The 23157-nt window shown below is 47.2% G+C and overlaps 1 protein-coding gene across 1 annotated transcript in view; it reads left to right on the top strand.

Moving 5' to 3' along the window:
- LOC119096524 (CLIP domain-containing serine protease 14D) overlaps positions 1-23131 on the top strand; it is a 35640-nt gene extending 12509 nt beyond the window's left edge. The window contains exons 2-6 of the mRNA XM_037219434.1: positions 13017-13174; positions 14307-14551; positions 16516-16706; positions 17768-17866; positions 22899-23131. Coding sequence (XP_037075329.1) covers positions 13017-13174; positions 14307-14551; positions 16516-16706; positions 17768-17866; positions 22899-23131 — 926 coding nt within the window. The remainder of the gene's footprint in view (positions 1-13016; positions 13175-14306; positions 14552-16515; positions 16707-17767; positions 17867-22898) is intronic.
- The last annotated feature ends 26 nt before the right edge of the window (positions 23132-23157 follow it).

Here is a 23157-nt window from a genome sequence, read left to right as displayed (position 1 = left end):
TTTGGTGCTCATGACAATGTTATAAAATTAATTTTCTTTGATACGTGCTGTTTCAGTGTAATGACCTAAAATGCAATAATATATATATATATATATATATATATATATATATATATATATTGTGTTGTTTGTGATATTGCGTCTATCCCAACTTAAAATGGATGTCTTTATTTGCCGGAGCATTCATCACTGACTTATAGATTCCGGCTTTTGTTAACTGAATTTTTCACTCCTGTACGATCTTTTTGCGATGAAATTTTTCACTTCTGCCCTAGCTCAAAACGACTCTAGCTCACTGCCTACATGTTGATGACCTGTAAAAACTTCAGCTTGCTTTGAAAAAAATCAAGCACGATTGACTGACAGCCTTGAATTTGGAATTATCTGTCCATATTCGTATTAACAAATGCAGGTTGCGGAATATGAATGCATCTATTTCTCCTTTCTCCTAGTTATTCGCAGAGGAATAAGGCCGCCCATTTATCAATAGCGGTTGGGAGCTTCTTCGTCTCCAATTCAGCAGGCAAAATCATGACAGTGTTGGAAAACTTGACGTTTCCTGGTATAACGTACACCAGGAGATTTTGTGCTCCAGGATTGTGACTAGGTAAAATGTAATATTTTGTACTCCATCATGATGCAACAAGAACAGCTTTTGGAAAAACTCATTTTACCTCTTTGTGTCAGGACAAAATAAAACCAGAAGGTGCAACAGCTTGAGACTCGCTGCTTCCATCAGGAGCCATGTATTGACATCTGCCAGGGCGCAAATCTTGCACCCACCCGACTAAGATGCCCAATAGCAGGCAGCCTGTGTTGCCACCTAGGTATATGATAAACCATGTATGGAAATGTGAAAATTAAGGCGTGTGAATGTTGAATGGAATCGCCTTTGAACAATACCGGGAAATAAGAACCGAGTACCAGAATCGCACAGGTCTGTAGATTAGTAAAGCTCTCACTTCCTATGCTCTACGCAGACCAACTCAAGCTTGAACATGAGTTAACCTACCATTGACGACGAACCGCATTAACTGCCAAGGATGCAACGAACATTCATAGAAAACCGCACGCCCAATCGCCTACCGCATACGGCCGCCAACCCATGCGCCACCACTGTGTTATGGAAATGCAAACAAAAGAATCAGTCACAATTCAGCGTCGGAAACGTCTCAGCTGTTCAGCGGTTTGCGCCCGCCTCCCAGCTCAGGTTGGAGGTTGAACATAGCAAAACTCTCCAATTGATTTTAATAATTCGCCTCCTCGTGACTGTTTTGTCAAGAGCATAAGCATTCTGTTCGCGCTCATGCCTTGAACAGATTTTTAAACATTTGGAGGGAAGCTGTATTGAGGTGGGCATCACGATTATAAAGAAGGACTTATTAGTACTCATCCAGAACCGCCATGTGGTTGGATTTTTGGTCACTTCCTGGTATTCGAAGTATAACAATGTTAGTCAGCTGTGGATTTAAACCATGTTAAATTTGTCACTTAAGAGTGTGAAATTAAAGCTGATAATTCATGCTTTACAAAAGCACCCTTTTAAGTCCAAAAACGTTGTCGTAAATAGCCAAAAAGTGTTCGGAGTCAGCCATCTCACTCCAGCAAAAACACCAGGACACCAGAGTAACATGAATCCATAACTTTGGCCCGGCAAATTAGGAAGAGAGGTTTATTAGGACAAGAACATCAATTAATTGCAACATAAATTATCATGTCTTGCAATGACATCGGTTAAAGCGCATCAAAATCCATAAATACCTCGCGTTATCCATCGATGTCAGCGGCGTGACTGACTCCGATCCCTTTTGGCTGGCCTACACGGCTCCGTCAGGCATTGTACTTGAGCTGGCTCGGTGAATGGGTTCAGAGTGCTGCCTGTCTCTATTGTTCGGGTGGGACGCACAGGGCCTTGTGTGTTGACCGGGAGTGGGAAAGTGGAGGGCATGAATGTTTAGCTGTTTTTAAAACCAGCTAGCTGGTGGAGCGTGAGTAGCGTGACCGTGGTGGAGCGTGAGTGGCGTGATCGTGGTGGAGCATGAGTAGGTGGCCGTCTGTGGCATGTTCATTTGCATTTTTGTGTAACATTTTTGTCTGGCTGTGCGAAACGTACCCACCCTCCATTATGGAGGGTGCATAAGTCCGGTGTGTAGCCACCCTCCATTTTGGAGAGTGTATAAGCCTGATGCGTAATTACTCTCTGTTTTGGGGGGTGTATACTCAGAGCCTTTCACAAATTGCAAACCAATGTATATGCACATGTGTTTCATTGTACAAAGTAGGAGACTGTGCTGCTTCAGTGTGTGATGTTTGATACTGATGTTTTCTTTCATTTAAAGTGCTTTTACATGAACTGCTGCATATGAAAAGTGGCACTTTTGTTGAGTGCCAACCATTGTACCGTTATCTGTCAAAGATAAGCTAAATAAAGTTGTAATGACCTGCAGCACTTGGATAATTTTGCGCTCCACTATAGAAAATTTGCACCCCGCTACCAGGAATTTTTTTCTCGAATTTCCAACACTGAATCATGATGAATGAATGAATCACTGATGCAGCATTTTCATGGTAATTCCCAGGTAAGATTGAATTCGAAGAGGCTGGGTCGAATTTCGCCTCCCGTGACCCGTGAGGAAGGCATGAGCAAACGAGTAAATACTTTGCGTAGATACTGGTAGCAGTTGACGGAATTACACTGATGCCTATTCTACGTGCTCTGTCCCCAGCAGTCGAGACTACAACAGTCTGCATCTAGACCGGCTTTGAAAACGTCGATTGAGTGCATTCCAGTTTATTACCCGTGCCCCTATAGTCGAAACATGCTTAGCTACCTGAACGTTTTTGAATGGCATTGTAAGGTGCAAATATCAGTTTATGATAAGGTGTGTAATTAGATGAAAAGCAATGTTTCAACAAAGTTGCTACTTGCCACTTAAAACTTTATGATGTTGTGACTGGTATTTCCAAAGGGGTTGGTAAATAACGAGCGTAATGGCAAGACTGAGCCGTGTAGATAAGGGACCACATCATCTACAGTTAAGGAAGCCATTCGGGCTTCGGACGCACTCCTCTGCACAGTTCGCACTCACACGTAATGAAAGTGCATGCTGCACACAGCGTGAAGAACGCATAATAAACTACTCATTTCTTAGGGTTTTCGCAGTGCACGCCTGCATATGACGGAGGCATGAATGTGAAATGGCAGTGAAACAGTAGTGAAATGAAAATAAATAAGGGTTAGATAATTTCACCGCGGGTTTTCAACAATGCTATTGTGATAAGTTAAAGGGTGCGCGTGGTGCACCGGAGAAAAGCACGATAAATTTATGTCAACATCCTGCGTCACGCCTAAATGTGAATGATGATGTTTAGTCCTTCAGCTTAAACTGACTTATTCCGATAGCTCAAGCGGAAGCAAAGTTGAGAAAAATGCGTTTCTTTCGCTGCAACCGCTAGGTTTTTACTAGTCCCCACCACATCATAGAAGTAGGCGAGGATATGCAACGAAGTTCAGTCGTCACCTGGTCTCTGCATGCCGTCACAGTCTGAGATGTGATCACTGAAAATTAACGGGTACGAAGCGTCAGAACGGGATCTCTCCCTCTCCCCCTCTCTCTCTCTCTCTCTCTCTCTCTGTCTCTGTCTCTGTCTCTGTCTCTGTCTCTGTCTCTGTCTCTGTCTCTGTCTCTTCTCTCTCTCTCTCTCTCTCTCTCTCTCTCTCTCTCTCTCTCTCTCCTCTCTCTTCTCTCTCTCTCCGCTCCTCGCCTCTCTCTCTATCTCTCTCTCTTTCTCTCTCTCACTACTCTCTCTCTCTTCTCTCTCCTCTCTCTCTCTCTCTCTCTCTCGCTCTTCTTCTCCCCTCTCTTAGTATCTCTTCTATCTCTCTCTCTCGCTCTCTCTATCGCGGATCTCTTATTCTCCTCTATCTCTCTCTCTCTCTCTCCTCTCTCTCTCTCTCTCTCTCTCTCTCTTCCGTTCCATGTTAATCTCTTTCTCATTCTTTTCCTCTCTCCTTTTTCGCTGTTCAGTACATTTTCATTGGCAGTCAGTCAATTACTGTCACATCACCCGTCTAACCATCGCGCTGGCAAGCTTCACCTCCAGGTGTAATAGCTTACGGAATGCACAACTCCTTGAGCTTCTTTTTCAGGAAATACTGGCCCGTTTATACGACTCACCGCTTGGTTCAAGGGTCCATGGGGCTTATTCGAGACGGCATGCCCCACGTCATCCTGCTGTCATCTGTGCACATTCAATGACGCTGGCAATGCTGAACTTGCTCCATAATATGCTTCCACCTCGAGGATTGGTGTGCAGACCCTGAAGACTATGTTGCTAAGATATGTGACCCGGTTCGGCCCTTTGCAGGGCGATCTGTTTTCGGGGCGCACGGCCATGTTCTCTCGACCTTCACCTCCCCGCGCGTCGGGAACGGTATACCGGTGGGTAGCGTGCCTGACTTCTCACAGCCTTGCTCCGTGAACACCGACCTCGTCATCCAATGTCTTGAACGCTCGGGACTTGTAAGCTGGTACATGAATATCAGAAGGATAATGGGGACTTACATTCTCGGCATTCGCCATGATCTAGTAGATGGAGAAGGAAAGCCAAAAAGAAGGAAGAGGAGGTGCGCCCCCTCCTCCTGCCCCTGCCACCGCCGAAACCGAAATGGCGGGCCATAGCTTTCCTCCAGTTTGACGCCGGCGCTGCCATCTAGCGGCCAGTTTGACGCCAGCGCTGCCATCTAGTAGTGGTAGTTGCCTGGAGCGCCGATAGATGATGCGCAGTTGGCTGAAATTGATGTGCGCATGGCGATATAAGGTAGTGCAGTGCCCAACCAAAAAGACATTATATGTTTTGACGGGTTCTTAACAGTTCGTAGTTGTGGCAGCTGCAACACAGAGTTATTCATGGAATTGATGGCCACACCGACTTTGCTGCCGCTTACATCAGCGCAACCCGCCCAAATGAAATGACCTTACTGAAATCCCCGCTCCTGTGAACGGAGCGGAACGGATCCGACGGAACAACGCAAGACAAGACGCATCCTCAATACTCGGAAGCTTTTCAGGGAAGCCATTTGAAACGGAAAACGGTTAACGTTTCGCACAGCTTCCCTGCGAATGCAAACAATGCATTCCCGAGCGTGGTGCCCCTGCCAGCCTGGCGAAGGAACCGAACATATCTTCTGGATTAGTGCGGAATTCTTCTGTGCAAAGTACTGCACACAAGTGCTATCGTTCGCATTGCTGTACCTGATTAATACACACAGGCAAGTGGTAGGGGCGCGGAGGATAAGCTGGCTCATCCCGCCTGCTGAGCATTTTCATGGACAAATAACACAATTTTCTTATCTGAACGGACAGAAATTTCCCCAGTCACAGGTATTTTCATTTGCAACTGTTCCATGGATATTTCACGACTCGGCCTCGCTTTCCCGGGCTGGGTTCAGCCCCGTCATTGGTCCGGAGCTTGCGCCCATAGATTCTATGGCTCCGCCACACCACTCGAAGGATGATATGTCCCGGAAAGAAAGGCTATGTGTCTATAAAGCATGAAAATGGTGATATGATGAAAAAACAAAAACGGCTTATTCTAGACAACTTGCGTGAATTTTCACACCTGTATAAGGAAGACGAAAGCATCCCACAAATAATATTTTCCCAGTTCGCCTGTGTCGCTAGTGCTCGCTGGCGTTAGCGGCACTCGTGCGGTTTGCATGTGCTATCGCCACACCGCAAAGCAGATGGTAGCGTCTCTTGGGCTATGAGATGCAACCTATCGGGTCTACGAGTCGTCTAGGGGTTTAACTTACAAGGACCTACTCCGTGCGTGCTGCTCAAGGGGAATCCTGTATGGTGGAGGACCGTTGGAGCTGTTTGGGTTAGGATGGGGGCGATTTTTTGTTTTGTTTGGGAAGTCATTGCGCAAACAGAACATTTTGGATTCGTTTGATGAAGCCAGATTTAATGTTGTGGAAAGTCAGATCTAGTCTTGTAGCAGACAGAGTTGACATATGGCCTAGAAATAAGGAAAATGCCCCGTTAAAGACGAGTGCCGCTCAACCCGAAAGTGCTCACGCTTACGTGCGCGACACGCATTCAGCAGCGAAATCTTACAACAACCAATCATCTTTCACGGATTGTATCATACGTGCCGCATCATCGCTCTTGCGAATGTATCAGTGACCATGTTGTTTTGACCATAAACAGAAAACAGCCTGTAATATAACGGTGATCGTATGACGTTTCTATGACGACAGCAATGCCAAAGTGGCTTTGAAGTAGTCCCCCAATGAGCCTTTTCCCATTTGTGCGGTTGTGTAACTCAAGAACCAGAACGTCTTGGGTCTTAAAAAGGGCATGGCCGTGAATTGCATGCAAAGGTTCTCAAGATGGTTGTTTCAGTTCAAAACCCCAAATCAGTGTTGAACACTTCCTTTAAGTTCCGCAGCATAGACTCAGTGAGTGTTCAGACTACCATTGTCGGTGAGCTAGCGTCAGTCGTTGGGAGGGAAGTGGCGGCTGCTTTGCTTCAAGAAATTTGATGAGTTACGATGAGCTAAACCGAGTTAATGGCGCACTTAGTCGACTACCACTTGCATGCGAACCAGTAGTAACCCACCACTTGGGGGTTGTGCTGTAAACTTCATAGGTCGCATAGAGACTTTGTGGACATAAATTATAGTTTTCCACCTTTGTTCGGAATCAAATAGTGGAACATTATATAACATAGATGGGACCAAGCGCCGTAGCACGTCTGAGAACAAAAGCGCCGTAGCACGTCTGAGAACAAAAGCGCCGTGGCACGTCTGAGAACAAAAGCTTCGTAGCACGTCTGAGAACAAAAGCGCCGTAGCACGTCTGAGAACAAACGCGCCGTAGCACGTCTGAGAACAAAAGCTCCGTAGCACGTCTGAGAACAAAAGCTCCCGAGACCCGGCGCTCCCATCTCCGTAGGCTGAGCGGCGTCGGCTCTGTGGCTGATGCTACGCAGTGGCCAACGGACGGACAAGAACGAGTGCTCCTCAGAAAATGCCTTTCGATGATTTAGGAAGTTCATTCTACGTTAAAAGTGGGTCTGGAAGTATATCCCGCTTGTACATTTGTTAGATTTATAATCGGGAGGGCTTAGATAGTAGTAATAGCTTTGTTCGTCGGAGAAAACCAGTGCAATGGAAATAAAGACGCGTTGATATTTCGGCAACATCCCTTCGTCGAGACGAATAGCATAAGTAAATTTAAAATAGCCTGTTGATGATGCTACTTGATTTTTCAGGTTTCTTTTTTTGGAAAAAGTGAGCCGCAGTTTTTCAAGCACAGCGCACCACGCTTCATTCACACATGCAGGCGAGTTGAAGTAGTCAGGCTTCACACATCACACATCAGTCAATGAAACAGGCACCGCGCATCACGCGTCAGGCGTCGCTCACAGTTACAGACGATTTTAAGCTAGCACACATCACACATCAAGGCACCAATGACGTTCGCACGATCGGCCATGATGAGCCCTGCACGTTAAGGTTTGGTCGCCGACTTCTTATAAGAATAAATTTACTTATTTTCCTGTCTGGGTGGTCCTGTGCTCACAGATTACTTTGCGCTCCAAAAGGGGCATAGGGACCATACCTTCCTGGATTTCGGCCCCAGCGTGTTTTGCCAAAAAAGGTCACCTAAAAGAGCATTTCCTGTTTTGAATTTAGCATCTGGCAGATGTTTATTATATCTCAAACAAATAGAGCGCATGGGCTCCCCGTCATAGACTATGTACCTGCCATATTTTCACAAAGTTTACACCTAATTTCACAAACCAGGCTTTTTTGCGTGCAAGCCCCTTGATATCCAGGCTTGCATAAATGACCTATATTGCCAACCGGACACTTAAGCTTCGAGAAAGAAGATTTTATCAGAGACTTTCAGCTTATTGTCGTCCTTTCAAGATGTGCGTACGCACAGTTTTGATTTTCTTAACATGTATTTAATGAAGAGCGTTTTCCAAAGCTCATCCATGTAAGGAAGAGTTAAGAATCCATCGTCCAACAGGACGTTATCCCGCCCTCTCCCATCCATCTCCCAACGCGCTCTAGATTTTTGTTTATTTCTTCCAACATTTTACCGAAAAGTCGCGGAGAATATCCATTGCCCAACAGTTAAGCCCATGTTTGTTTATGTTCTTTCTTTCCTTTCCACCACTTGATGAGTTGTTGGAGCATGTTACAATATGTTGCGAAATGGAACATGTCACAAGTTACCTATGTACCCTATGGCACATACTTCTTATGTTGTGCTTAGTGGTAGTTGGATGCGCAGATTTGTGGTGCAGAATTATTTCAGAGTTGGTGAGCTTGACAAAGAGCTCCGTTTCTAACGTTGTGCGGTTGTTCCTCCCTTCCACCGTCACTAGTGTATCCAAATACGGAACGGATTAGCATTTCAGAGCACCGCAAACCGGCGCTGGACTTTGGTGGAGGAACTAGACAATTAATTTTCAGAGGAAACCCTCCAGATTAAAAAGGCGGCTGGGTAAATCCACGGGTATCTATTTGGAATGAGTAACATGCAATGTTAGGTATATTTTGGGGGAAAATCAAGGTACACTGTAGGATTTCACTGGTTGCGTAAACACGGGCCACTGTACGACTTCGCTGGTTGGGTAAATTACGAGACACTGTAGGACTTCACTGGTCGGGTAAATCGATGGGTTTACGACCCTAGGATAAATCGGGTAAATGGGCCTATTAAAGGCATCAACGCAACAGAGCCAGCTTGCGTGTAAACGTTACTGAAGCTTTTCCATAACCTAGAACTAACCTGTTGCGAAAATATAAACAAGCGTTTAATATGACTGACCAAGAATGGGTGGCGGAGGGGGCGGGCAGGTAGGGTAACGGCTGGACTTGGCAAACGAATCTTACCCGTGAAGGCCTTGAGTAGCTATTTGAGTAGCTATTCGAGTCTCGAGTCCCGCAACATCTGCACAGGGCTTGCAGCGTGCTGTGCACCTGCGGTTTCTAGATGCATGCAGCTGGCACGGGTTCCCGCAGCATCTGACTTTCCCAACTTCCAGAAGGCCATGCAGATTGGGGATTTTGTTTGACTGCACCTGACACTTGCAAGCAGTGTGGTTTCCTTCGCCTTTGAGTTCTTCGCTAAGCAGATTAGTATGCTCCTTCACCGCTGCAACCATGCTAATTGCTTTCTTCTATTGTACCGAAATCGCTTGCTCGTCGTGTGGACATATAGTTGTTATCTCACTCTAAGGAAGTACTCAGTCTGGTTGCACTTTTCACTTTTAGGTCGTAGATCAGCCGCTCCGATATGGTCGGTAACACATGTTTTCTAGAAACCCTTCTGAATAGCTTAAAATCTTTATCTGAAAAGGCATGTCCGACAGGATAAATTTCATTGGACTTCATGTTCACTACTACGAAAGTCGTATTTTTCACTTGTTTGACTTTTTCCGAACATATGGGTCATGTAAGGCCCTCATCAAGTCTCAGCAAATCAATCGGCCAAAATGTCTGCGCATTGAATGTTACTCCAGCTTAAAGCGCTCTTTTTAGAGAAATTGTATGCAGATATGGGGACATCATCACGCTGATTCAGCGAAACGTTGCACTATGGATTTGATTTCGTCCATACGGCGTTCAGCACAGTGTCTTTTCGAAGGATGCTTCGGCCTCGGAAAGAATTGAACGCCGTCTTGCGTGCACCAGTGCCGCCCATGCACTGAATGGCATCTGGAGTTACTAAAAGTGCTGTTATGCATGATTTGAAATAGAAAATAAGCCAGTTTGATTAGCTCGTAACACATTGTTGGTGAAGCTGTTGCACTCACTGTGCTATGAGTATTATTGACAGGCCTTAGGCTAACCAGATCATGGTTTTGAAACGTGCTCCAAATGCGGACGCCCTCTCTCCCACCTGACTTGTGTGCGAGTGAACAATCAGCCCAGGTCAGGTTTATCCACGAGTATTGCTATGTCAAGACAACAAATCTAGAGTCAATGTGGGTGTCCATTTGTAGTGCATCGGACATCACGGTCAGCTCACGCGGCGCCTCAGACGTGCAACAGTATCCGAACATCGTCAGCCTCCGCTGATCCGAACATCGAACATGATCCGAATCCGAACATCGTCAGCCTCCGCTGATCGCCAGCCAGCCGCCATATGTGGTGTCTGGACTTTCCCAAACCGCCGGTGGCCAGGCGTCCGGGCGCGGGCCGAGCCCGACGGCGGCCGCCGCCGGAGCGGGCTGACGGTTGTCAAGTGAGCCGAGCCGCGGCTGTCCAGCTCGGCGCAGTGCAGCCCAGAAGCCCGGCGGCGGCGGGGGCGCGATGGTGCCTTTTTTTCTTATTGCCGTTGGCCTAGCTGCGACGTCGTCGAGGCAAAGTAAGTTGACGCCTCGCATGCCGGATGCTACATTGCGTCGTTTGTGGGCAGATGGTTTCGGAATATATTTGAAATTTAGAGGGATTGGGAGCTAGAGGATGATCCTCTGGTGGCCAAAAAGGCGCTGTGGGTTCTCGTTGCCATTATTCAGGCGGAGCGATAAAAAGACCCGCGACCAAAAAGTTCGAATATACCTTTTCTTAATTCCTGCTTTTTACGGGTATGTAGAAGGTGACATTGCTCAGTCGGATGCGTGTCCGGGCTCCGCATTGGAAGTGTGGGTTCGATTCCTGACTGACTTCAAGGCTTCTAGGAATTTGTATGACTAGAATGACCTATTTTTCTGTTTTGTTGGCCGCAGCCTCGATTTACCGTCACAATTTAGCATGCAGAGTTCAGCTACCACATTCGCCTTGCCACATTTTATAACAATTTACTATGCAGATTTAAAATATCACATTGTCGTTGTGACAATGTGATATTGTCCATAGAGTGATAAGAGTGATAATATCATAGAGTGATAAAGAGTGATTTCACGAAACGAAAAATCGAAAGGTGCTAAAGACCTTGAATATTTCCAACATTGTATTTTTTACACATTGCCATATATACGCCAACTAAGAATAACAGAGCCTCAACAAAACATCAGCTTTTTTTGGATTTGGTATTTGTTTTGGTTTTGGTTTGGGGTGGTTGTATGTTTGGCGCCGCTTGGGCAATAGCTGATCCGAAGAAGGTCATGCCAAATGCCAATTTTTACAGAAAGCGGATTATTTCAGATCACATGCCAACAAATATAAAATCATGCAGCCCTACCTGAAGCAGATATAGGGGTGTTCATTGTCACCTCAGAGTATATTCATGAGTCTGTTTTAACTCAGTGCGTTTTTGTTTGTTTTTGACAACTATTGGTGATGAAGAGTTGCATGAACGTAACATTTCGTCCTGTCGGCCGTGATAGACGGATTGTTCAAACTTGTGCTTACGTGAGTCTATGTACAGCTTGAAACGTCGACCACTGTCAGCATAACTCTTTTGCTCTATAAGTCGTTTAATCAGTACCTCCTGCAATGATGAGGGTCCAGAGCTAAGCACAAGAAATCTGAACACACAAAAAATCCCCGTGCAGAAACCATAAATGCTAGTTACAAGTCTACTGCATTAAAATATACGTCATGAATGCCCTAGTGGTTGTGTGTGGCCAATGGGTGGCGGCTGGCACGAACCCGTCAAATGGACCTCTTAAAGCCAAAAAGTGGACTCCCTTACCTTACTGCGTCACAGCGGACTTTGGATGGAATGTTGAATTTGTTGTTAAATTTTCGTTGTTTTCACTAGTTAGTGCAAACTAACACACGCTAGCTATGACTTACAGGTAGGTGATTCATACCATGCAAACTACGTAACATACAAGATTCGCTTTTTGCAGCAGATGACCAAACATCATTATTTTGGAGTAAAATTTGCTCTGATGGCTTTAATTTTTCCATTGCAGCAATTGGTCTTTTGCAACATGGCTGCGTTGCGTTGCAGGCCTTTTTAAAGACCCAAGACCCTCTGGTTTGCCCACCTTTTCAAGGTCAGGCAGGCCTGCATGACGCCAGACAAACGTCCTGCAAGTAATGCCCCTCATTTGACATTAAGGGCTCAAGGTCAAGACGTGCTCAAGGTCGATATGTGATCATCGGGGTATCCGTTACTGGCGTAGGGCAGCACAATTTTTGGCATCAACGGACTACAGTTCGGCCTCAACCAATGTAGTGCTTTCAGCGCAAGTTTCGAAAACGAATAACGTTTTGTGCTACAGGAAGTTGAGCAGTGATACCAGCTATGACGGGAATAAGAATGGAAATCGAATAGCTTAAGAATAGCGTCGTAAGCAAGTATGTGAAAGAAATTATAAGATTACGGACGAATGTGCGAAACACCACGAGAGATTGCCAAAACACGCACACATAACGATCTGTGGGTTTCGCAAACAACACATCGATTAGTGCGGCACCTCTCAACAAGTTGAAAGGGTCCATGTGCGTCTACGCATTTGCTACAGTGGTTAGTTCGCACAGCCATTTTGGCAGTCACTCTGACGTCATACGTACGTTCCATGATGCAATGCATCACTGTTTGATGATGATGCATGATCAAACGTTGATGCATTTAGGAGCATATTTACTAAATAGTGAAGTTGTGTTGTCTAGACAGTATTTTGCACTTAAAAGCATGCAGTTACAAGTCAGTTCACATGCTCATATCTGATGATTCTCTCTCTCTCTCTCTCTCTCTCTCTCTCTCTCTCTCTCTCTCTCTCTCTCTCTCTCTCTCTCTCTCTCTCTCTCTCTCTCTACTCTCTCTCTCTCTCTCTCTCTCTCTCTCTCTCTCTCTCTCTCTCTCTCTCTCTCTCTCTCTCTCTCCTCTCTCTCTCTCTCTCTCTCTCTCTCTCTCTCTCTCTCTCTTCTCTCTCTCTCTCTCTCTCTCTCTCTCTCTCTCTCTCTCTCTCTCTCTCTCTCTCTCTCTCTCTCTCTCTCTCTCTTTCTCTCTCTCACTCTCTCTCCTTCTAGCCCGTGACTGCTATTGTTGTCATAGAGTTACAGGCACACTGCCTGACCTCACACCCGCCCATTTCAGCCCTCGTCGGTGACGATGACAAGGGCGCGCCATGCGTGGATTCGGCGGGTAATCCAGGAGTGTGCAGCCTTTTGAACCAGTGCGCCTCACTCCGGAACAGGAGCATCGCTCTTCAGCAGCAGTCCGTGTGCGGGACGAAGGGATCAACGACACGGGTGGTAAGGCTTCCTTTTGTTCCGTCTTTTTTTAAACAAACCAGGTCATTTGGTTTGCTGGCGGGCTAGTGAAGGTATCCACGACCCCAGCTTTCGTGCCCGAGAGCTGCGTTCAACTCCCAGCCACCCATACGTCCTCTGGATGAATCACGTCATCTCTTTTGTTGCTAGTGCCCGACAAACATGTGTGCTGCGATGTTTGTACCGCGCATATTTTCATAGAAAGCAAGAATTAGATCAGCGTTTCCTATCGCTTTCAAGCCTTTTCCCCCAGACGATGGATCATATTAAGATTTTCATTCAACGTAGTACACACCTCAATTAGCGTCAGCTATGCATGCATATGCATGTAAGCTCTGAGTGTGAGCTGGATCACATAATCGGTCGAACGGTCCAGAGAAATGCTCTATACAGAGAACACATTCGCGCAACAATACTCAAATGACAGAAGTGAGATCTCAGTATCTTGGTAGTGCCCAAACACTTCATGTCAGTACTAACACTAACCATTTTTTACCTACTACATCAAATACTGTTTTGCTCAGTGTATGTGGCAACATCACCTTGCTGCCAACGCCCACTTCTCGGCGCCGCCTGGACGGTTACCTTTCTCAACTCTAACATGATTTGGCCACACCGCCCCCCCCCCCCCCCCCCACCGACCCCACCCCTCCCGACCGGTTAAGCATGCACGAACTAGCCGGTTAAAGTAACAAGTATCTTGTTCGAAGCTGCAGATAGCCCCCTCTCCATCTGAAGGCATTACCCACATGGGCGAGTGAGGCGACTAATCCCACCACAGGTATCCGCATCGCGCGCCAAACGTGGAGCCACTTTGGTCATGATGAGTACACATGCTATGAGTGCTCGATTGTGCACAGAGCTGAGCTGGGCCTCTTTGTAGACGTCATATGATAGAACGTGTGTGCGGGTTGGCCATGCTCTAGCACACATCCACGGGTGAGCCCATTTAGCATATACAGCTGCTTAACCACCAACCGCACAGTCGGGGAAGTTGTCCTGTCGCTATGGCTGGTACACGTCGCGATGGACCGTTGGTCATCATGTCTTTCTTGTCTGTCACGCACGAAAGTGCGACTACATCCGATCGCTCCCTCCCTCTCCCCGTTCTCAGTGCTGCGCCGAACAATCTGCCAGTGCCGAAGCGAAGTGTCGACGCTTCGTCTCGCCGCGTGACTGCGGTCTGTCGACCTTCCTCTCCGGGCGCATCGCCAACGGCCTTCCGGTGGACAGCGTGACCGACTTCCCGTGGATGGCGCTGCTGCAATACTCGTCTGGGCCGATCAGCCGGTGCGGAGGCGCCATCATCAACGACCGCTGGATACTCACAGCCGCGCAATGCATCAACAGCGCCGGCCCGTGAGTTGGACGCCACAAACGATCGTTGTTATGTTAGTTATGACACGCGTCAAATTCTCCCGAATTTCCCAAATTATATGCTGAATTCCGAGTTGTATTCCTAGCTCTCGCTGGCCATAGCCTGCTGGTCATAGCTTGCTGGTCATAGCCCGCTGTTCATAGCTTGCTGGTCATAGCCCGCTGTTCATAGCTTGCTGGTTATAGCTTGCTGGTCATAGCTTGCTAGTTACAGCCTGCCTCGTGAACGCCGACAAGGTTATGCAGGTGTTTACGAGTGTTCGAGAGCTGAAAGCTGGCAGCAGAATATTAGAACGAGAGTTGGAAGATGTGAATTCTTAGCGTTCGCTAGGTTGGGGAAGGCGGTGAGTATTCTCGGCATTCGTTCCTTTCTACCCCCATATGATCACGTGGGTAGAAAGGGGGAAAAAGAAAAATAGGAGCTGACACACCTGTCATACGTTTGTGATCGCCGGCGCTGGACTTGTGGTTCCAAACTTCCCTCTAGTTTGACGCCGACATGACCATCTAGTGGTGAAGACTGCACTGAGTGTCGATATCTGGTGCGCAGTTGAATGGTGGTGGTGATGTGAGTGGTGATGCGACGATAATGCTCTGCAGTGTCCAAACACAAAGTCATTCCATTTCTGATATGTTCATAACAGCTCAAAGCGATGGCGACCACAGCACAAACTGTAAATTGAAATAATGACGGCACCGTCTGTCCGGCTGCCGTTTACGTTTGCGACCCACCAGAGCGCCATCCGAGCGAGCAGCGCAACAAGAAAGCGTTCTCAAAATTCAGGAGCTTTTCAGGTCACAGTTGTCCCATGATCCTCATGACATGACTGACTAATTAAGTGTCACGACGGAGAAACAACAGTGGAATCTCACCAACCATCTGCCTACCAGGACTCTACGCAGGTGTGAGAAGTGCGCTGACAGGGACATGTTCGAAGATCTCCTTACGAAGGAGCACTATCTGAAGTTAAACACAGTCATTGACAGCTGACCCACCCTGCTTGGCGCCTTTAAGCTGTGTACCACCATCCATCGGAATTCCATTCAGCCATCGTGCCAACGACAAATGGCGGCACTGGCTTGAAATTGACGGGAAGTTTGGAAGCACCAGTCCTGCGCCAGCAGTGGCAGAGGTGGCACAGGTGTGTCGCCTTCTTTTCCTCTTTTTATTCCCTCTCTCTACTCACCTGATGATGGTGAGCGCCCAAATGTCGTGCCTCAAACACTTATTTTCTAACGCCTATCGGCCAGCCAACAAGTTTCCAGCAACTAGCAGGAGAGTGCTATTGGGGTCATTTATCTACTTTCGAGCAAACTGCTCTGCATCGATGTGACGATCCGGGGGCTTTGTTTCGGAATCTGGACCCATTTTGCGGCGTCTCTGTTTGACTGCGAACTCGGCTGACTAGTGCTAGGTATTGCGGAGAGCCCCATTCGAGCTTGATACGTAACATTTCACACACGTCATACGCTGTCGTCATGCGGTAACTTCGCCATTCCCTTTCTCGAGAAAAAACAACACCTTGAGAGCGGCTTACCTTACGTGCCAGTTCTCTCCAAGCCACTTCACACGTCACTTTGGGCCGAGACTTGAGGCTGGCTCAGCCCCAACCTGGGCCAGCCTCTATGCACGCCGCGTGGACAATAGGAGTGCTCTGTAAATAACGCCACGTGGTTTCATTTTCGCCAATGCGCTGAACTGGTGGCGGAAAATCTTCTGTAGCTGGCCGTGCTGGCATTGCTTGCTAGGTTCCTGACATGCCAGAGCTTAATGATCAACAGACTTGTGCAAAATCAACGTACGGCGTTTCCGTTTATGTCCTGCTGCAACTCATACGAATCCGAATAGCGGTGAGTGTGCAATGCGGCCCGTCGATATGCGTTCTCCATATATCGGACCTTGCGTAAATGATTACGCGGTAACCAGATTCCGTGTTACGTTGCAGAGTGAAGGTACTTCTGGGCGACTTGAACCTCGCCACCAGCACAGATGACAGTTTTCAGCACCCGCCCAGAGTGTACAATGTGGAGAAAGCTGTAAAACATCCGGAATACAAGCGGATCGTCAGAGGAAATAGAAACGGCCTTTTCAACGACATTGCTCTCATCAAGCTCACGGAGCGCATCTCAATATCCCGTAAGGCCTCGCAAACAGCTGACTGTTATTGCGCGCATAAAACAACTAATCGTATCCCGAGGCTATGACGACCGCACCTGGGTCAGAGTGAACGCCGTCAACCTCTTCTTTTGCCTCTTGCAACTAACGACAGTCTATTTTACGACAATGGACACGTTTTTCTTGAACGACTTACATTGCGATCCTACTACCTAGTCTTCCAGCGGTAGCATTCATTTATGCACCCTTTTATTCACTTATTTACCCTATCATGCTACGTAAGCATAACCGCCCCAATGTAATCTGTAATCTGATTCTATCTGTTAGCCGTCGGCATCGAGCCTTGACGCCCCCCCCCCCCCCTTTGACGCCCCCCCCCTTGACGCCTCCCCCCCACTTCTCTCCTCGCCACCTTGTCTTTTATGGTTGGCCTATAGGGATTCTCATCAGCCATCGCGGTGTTGACGCAAATGTGTTTGTTATAAGTGTACAGTATCTTACCAAAAATCGGCGTTTGGAGTTAGTGCTTCACCACGGTTAACGTTGTGGCTTCCCTGATTTCAGACTGGTAAGTAAAGAATGGTAAACTCGCGAAGTGTAACGAAACCAACCAGTGTAACTACTGTGCTTTTCAATTGGTGAACATTGTCACATTAGCACATACAAGGCTCCTTGTAAAGTCACTTTACACTCCACATGAATGTTGCCCAAGAACTTCCACACCTGAACGTGAACTAGTCACATTCAGCAGTGTTTGTCAAGCATGTCCTCTGATTGGTTCTGATTCGAATAGGCAACTTATTTTCATGGATTTCAAGCCACAGTGTTTCTGTACCCTCTGTTTAAGATGCGTTCTTAGTCGCCATGTTTGTGTACTCTAAAGAGGGCACAGAAAATTCCAGATGCGCTCTTAGTCGTCATTTTTCTGTACTGTCTGCTTAAGATGCGTTCTTATTCGTCGTTTGTCTCCGTGTGTGCTGACCCTGGTTTGAATTCAAACGCCTGCTAACAGTATGACCGATGGCTGGGGTCTGCATCATTGAGCATCGATAGCTTTTTGCAATCGAGCTCTCCGCTTACAGCCGTGATGAAGCCGCTGTGCATCTCCGAGTTCCCCCGCCCCGTCTCCGACCTGGACGGCCAGGCAGCCTACGTCGCCGGCTGGGGCGTGACAGAGTTCGGTGAGCGGTGCCCCCCCCCCCCCCCGCAGCGGGGCGCGGAGACGGCCGCTAGATGCCGGGGTCGAGCGATGTCATAGGTCTCCGGTTCGATTATCCTGCCACGGATAATCTTGCAAATTAAACTTGTGGGCCCCATGAATGTTGGTCAGGCACTTCAACACATAAACTTGTGTTTATCACATTCAGTAACGCGAATGCCAAGCATATTCTCTGATTGGCTCGGAGAAGAATGAGTAACTTATTCCTATAGATTGAAAACCGTCAAGCTTCTTTCCCTCCGTTCGTTGTTGGGGGCTTCAGACCCTCCTCAGACATAGATTTCTATCCTTCCCTACACTGAGAGTGATGGGTCCCACGGCATAGAGTAAAGGGTCCCACGGAATAGAGTGATGGGTCACACGGCATAGAGTGATGGGTCACCGGTTCCGTTATCAATCGGAGAAAAATGCGCGGCGTGAAAGTAGAGCTTTATATGCCCAGTTCGAATTCCCTCTGGTGCAAGTGCACAGTACAACGCCCAGGCAGAGAAAGGCCACTGTTCTTCGCATATTCTACATGCCGCAGCGCGGAATTCGATGGGAAAGCTGTCACACTAGCAATGCAAAAAATGACGGCCGATATCTAAACCTACCTTAGCTTGTTGAGATTTAAGTATCAGTGGAGGCCATGAGCAATAGCGTTGCAAATGTCGGACCTCGATAACCTCGACAGCCCGGAACTGGACGAGAAGCATGCTTTTATTAGTCACAGATTCCATAATACGATCAGGACATGTAATCTAACGGTTTAGTTGACATTCTCAATATACTCAGTATTTTGGGCGCACTGTCACAAAATAAGTTGAGGCGCGCCAAGCTGTGAACAAATTACTCAGTCTACCCCCAAAATACCCTAATAGACGGGTTTCTCCATGGGTTTGGCTCACTTTCTACATACATTGTGTATCAGAGGACTGAAACCCAAGCTTGGGGACGGGGTGAAGCCAACAACTGAATAAAAGATTACACCCCTCTTCAGAAACATGCCGCACGTCCATGTAGCAGATTGCTAGTGAAATGAAGTCGTTGACATGCTGAAGTCGATCTTAACTTTTTTCGGTACGAAATCTTTAAGACATGCAGTGTTCAGAACAATATGCACAAGCATTCAAGCTGAAATTTTTTCATCCGCCTTTTTGGTCTCAAACAATTTTTGCGAGCAAAGTAACCGCTTGAAATTGCCTGCAATGACGCAGACGCATCCAGGCAAGCAAAGGCGCTGCATAATTCTGCACCCACAACCACGCTGCAAATCGGTCAACTGAGCGTGAGGTCTTTCTTCAAACATCAGGATGAGGTGAATCACCTCCTTGCCGCTGAGCGAATGGACATACCGTACCTCTGAGAAGCGTGGCTCACTGAGGTCATCGGCGACCGCATGCTCCTGTTCCCGTGATGCGTCTCATGCGGGAGAGACCGAAAGACGGGAAGACCTTGCGAGTGTGTCACTATCTCACACCGTAATACGCTGTCAGTGGAATCCCTGCCCGTGCCACCTACAAGATCTTGACTGGGGGCTCTGGCTCCAGCTGAACGGCCGAAGGTTTTTCCTCGTCAGTGTGGTCAACCGCCCTGGTCGAGCAACAGCCCCAGTCATCGATGATGTGCGGGATCAACTGACATTCATCATGTCAAGAGACAGCCCAGATGTATCCTTGGTGACATCATCTTCGATATGTGACGTTCCGATAAACCTGGGGTGGTACTCTGTATCCAGCTGATCAGAGACCTGTGAGTCGGCTCATTACCTCTTCGACTCACACTGGATCTAACCTAACCCTGATGAATCACGTCATTACCAGCAAACCGGACCTGCTATCCGATGGGTGAGTGCAGGCCCGCAGCATCAGGGACCGCGCTCTGATCGCAGGGTCAGTCACTGCCGTTAGGACTCGATTAGAGCTGTCAGAAGTGTAGGTCCGGACCGCACGACGCCTCAACCGGGATACCCCATGCCTCGGCCTTCTACATGCCGATTGGAGCTCACTTGATGAAGCAGGATTTGCGACCGACAAATGGGACGCTTCGCTGTCGGTTTGTGATCCGATCGTCGATCTCCGCATACCACTGCACAGGGTAAAGCTAAGTAGCCCGTCCTAATCCACGCTGCAAGATGATGACATCAGAGCTGCCATGGAGTTGTGCAACAAGGTGTGCATTGACCCAGACTGGACGCCAGCATAGGGAGGCCACACGGGAGTTCCCACTTCACCACAATACAATCGAGACCGCATTACATCGCGCATGCTGTTCATACTACCGGACGCTAAAAAGAAAGTCAAGGTCTAAAGCATAAAGAGGCATTCGTCGTTTCCTAGTATCTTCCAAGACGCCCGAGCCAAAGACTACCAACGCGGCGGAATGAGATCCAAAATGGGCCAGGAAACTAAGCCATTTCTCCGGATCTGTGGGCCCCGGCGTGGCAAGCGCCCGGCCGCGTCCCACGCCGGGGAGACGCTCTCGCGGCGCCCTCCGCGCGGGTGCGACGACACTCCCCCCTACCCCCGGCTGCACTCCTGGAGCTATCGGCGACACTTCAGCGAATGGGCTAATCCCGTGCATGCGGAGCGGACGACGTCAGCGTTGGTATGCTGAGAGCGGCTTTTCGTCGTGATCATTCTGTGAACGTCACAGTCTTGTCCTTTTTAAGACTGAAAATTAACCTCTGATGTGACTTTGACGCCCGTGAACTTGTGCATACAATTTTGTGCATACTATTGGAAGGTCTCACAGGCATGCATAACGCCGTAAAAATGTCGCTGGAATATTGCTACTTCATTAGCCTTAGGATGGCAGCATTTGCTGCCACCAGGACGGGATTTTGAGCCGAGCCGTATCGTTACCTCCGTAAAGTCAATAAAGCTGCCGTGCAAAGGAAAAAGAGCGCAAGTGCACGTTTTGCCGCTTTGTTTTTTGCACTTTGGGATTCGCAATAGCGATAACCACCATCCCGAAAAAATATAGCTTCCGTGATCTCCCCCAGTTGCCGAAAATTTTGGGTTTTCTTTCTCAAAGATAACTGCAAGTGCGGAACAAGTCCAATCTGCAACGTAATAGAGGCGTAAGCGTCTCGAGCTACAGCGTACAACGCAAGTTCTTCCCTTTCGCCCATTCAGTTAACAAAAAGCGCATGTCTGCGCTTACGCTTTGTCGAATCGACACGCTGTTCGTAATGCCCATTTCGCTCTTTCACTCAGTCCTCTCCAAACAGGAGGGGAGTCTGGCATAATCGTAGGAGCGGCAATGGCGCACGTAAAGTGAGGAATTCTTTATCAAGAAAGCCATGCAGTGAATTTCGAAGCGAGTCTTTCAATGGAATATATTTTACAGGTACAGATTGCTCCCTCCCAAAGCAGCATACATAGGAGTATACATAGGAGCATATCTATATACATTCACAGCATACATAGAAGCATAGGAGTAGCTTGCTCCCCGACAGATATAACTTTTATCTAGTAAGCACTTCGGTCCAGTCACACGCCGACCCTGCACGCCCATGACGCGAATGTGCCCCGCGGCCAAAACCACTATAGCGCCTCTCAAGTATGACACATTTTGATAGTTTGATTTATTTGGGTAGGATTACTTTGATGGTGTGATTTGCTAAGTTTAGATGGGCTGTCAGCGATATCGATTAAGTCGGTTGCAAAACTATGCGTGGTCTCCTACACGTCCGTGTCCGCGTCCGCCACTCTTACATCGCGGAAGTCACGCTTTTTTACCGCAAGTGACTCAAGGGAAGTTTTCCACATTGATATGATGTTTTGACCTGCAATAGCCATTTATAAGACCTTTCAATACTATATCCAATCGTGTCAATCTTAAGACCTAAGCCGCTCTAGTTTATGAGTTACGCGCCCGCGAAAATGAGGAGATCATTTCAGGAAGAGTGTCTCCGTCACCTTGGCATCCATGACGTCATAATAACGTCATTCAAACCTTGCTGTTCCGTAAGACATGCAGTGATCAACGTTTTTAAAAATATGTTTGTCGAGCTAACATCTCTCGTTTGTGAGCATGATTTCCAGATAAACTGGTCGTAATCTGACTCTCAATTAATGATGTGCAAGATACGATGACGCAACCAAACCATGACGCATTGGGGAGCATGTTAAATGAACAGAAAATTGCACTGTCTAGTGCATCTTTTCCACTTACAATAAACTGTTCGAGTGAGCTTGTTTCTCAGTATGATGCTTACCTCAATTAAAATGTGGCACACCTCCTTTGAAATAAAACCTTTCTTAATTTGCAAGTGCTCGGTACTGAACACAGACGAGGGACTCATTTCATTGGGATTGCATATTATATAATAATCAGTAATATAATGATAGTTATGCATAGATTTCATTACAAGATTGTATAGATTCGTTCGATAGTGATCATATATATATATATATATATAGAATATATAATTATATATATATATATATAATATATCATCTATCTATCTATCATCTCTATCTATATCTATCTATATCTATATCTATATCTATATCTATATCTATATCTATCTATATATCTATATATATACATATATATATATATATACATATCTATATATCTATATATCTATATATCTATATATATATATATATATATATATATACAAGTCTGTACAACCAACCAGTAGCGTGTTATATCAGAGAATCGAAAAACCTCACTCCCGAAAAGTGGATTGTGCAAATACGCTTGCTTTTTTATACCGCAGTGAGTGTCCCACAGTTGTATGTGGTTTTGAAATGAGACAGCGATTACAAACATCATTCACTGCACTTTACAGCAGTGTCCTTTTTGATGCAAAAATTATGTGGTTTTGGGGCTGGACGCCTGCGAACATGAGCAGACTATTTAGTGCATGCTATTCTAAGGTCACCCAAGCATGCACTGGGTCAAAACGGTGTTAGGTGAATGCTGTCACTTGATTCTCCTTGAGGTGGTATCATACACTGCCAACGCGTCTGACCTTAGCAGCCTCGTCACACTCATTCCAGTTGGGCCTGCCGAGGTCCTGATGCGGTGGGCCCGGATCGGCATCACGCGCCACGCTCAGTGCCAGGAGGTGTACAACAGCGTTTACACGGCCGTGGACACCACGCATGTCTGCGCCAACGGCGAGGATGAGCGCGGCGGAGTCGACGCCTGCGCGGTGGGTTGTGAGGCAGGCCAGCAGGCGTTCTGTCGGAGTGACGCTAAATGCTATGGCGAACCTGAACTATTCAGTTAGGCTTGGTGAACCTGGGAGCAGAGAGC

This window comes from Pollicipes pollicipes, unplaced genomic scaffold, assembly GCF_011947565.3.
Source record: "Pollicipes pollicipes isolate AB1234 unplaced genomic scaffold, Ppol_2.1 Scaffold_4295;HRSCAF=5057_pilon_pilon_pilon, whole genome shotgun sequence".
Taxonomy (NCBI): Eukaryota; Metazoa; Arthropoda; class Thecostraca; order Pollicipedomorpha; family Pollicipedidae; genus Pollicipes; species Pollicipes pollicipes.
The sequence above is the reverse complement of the archived record's forward strand: the minus strand, read 5'-3'. Positions and strand labels throughout refer to the sequence as shown.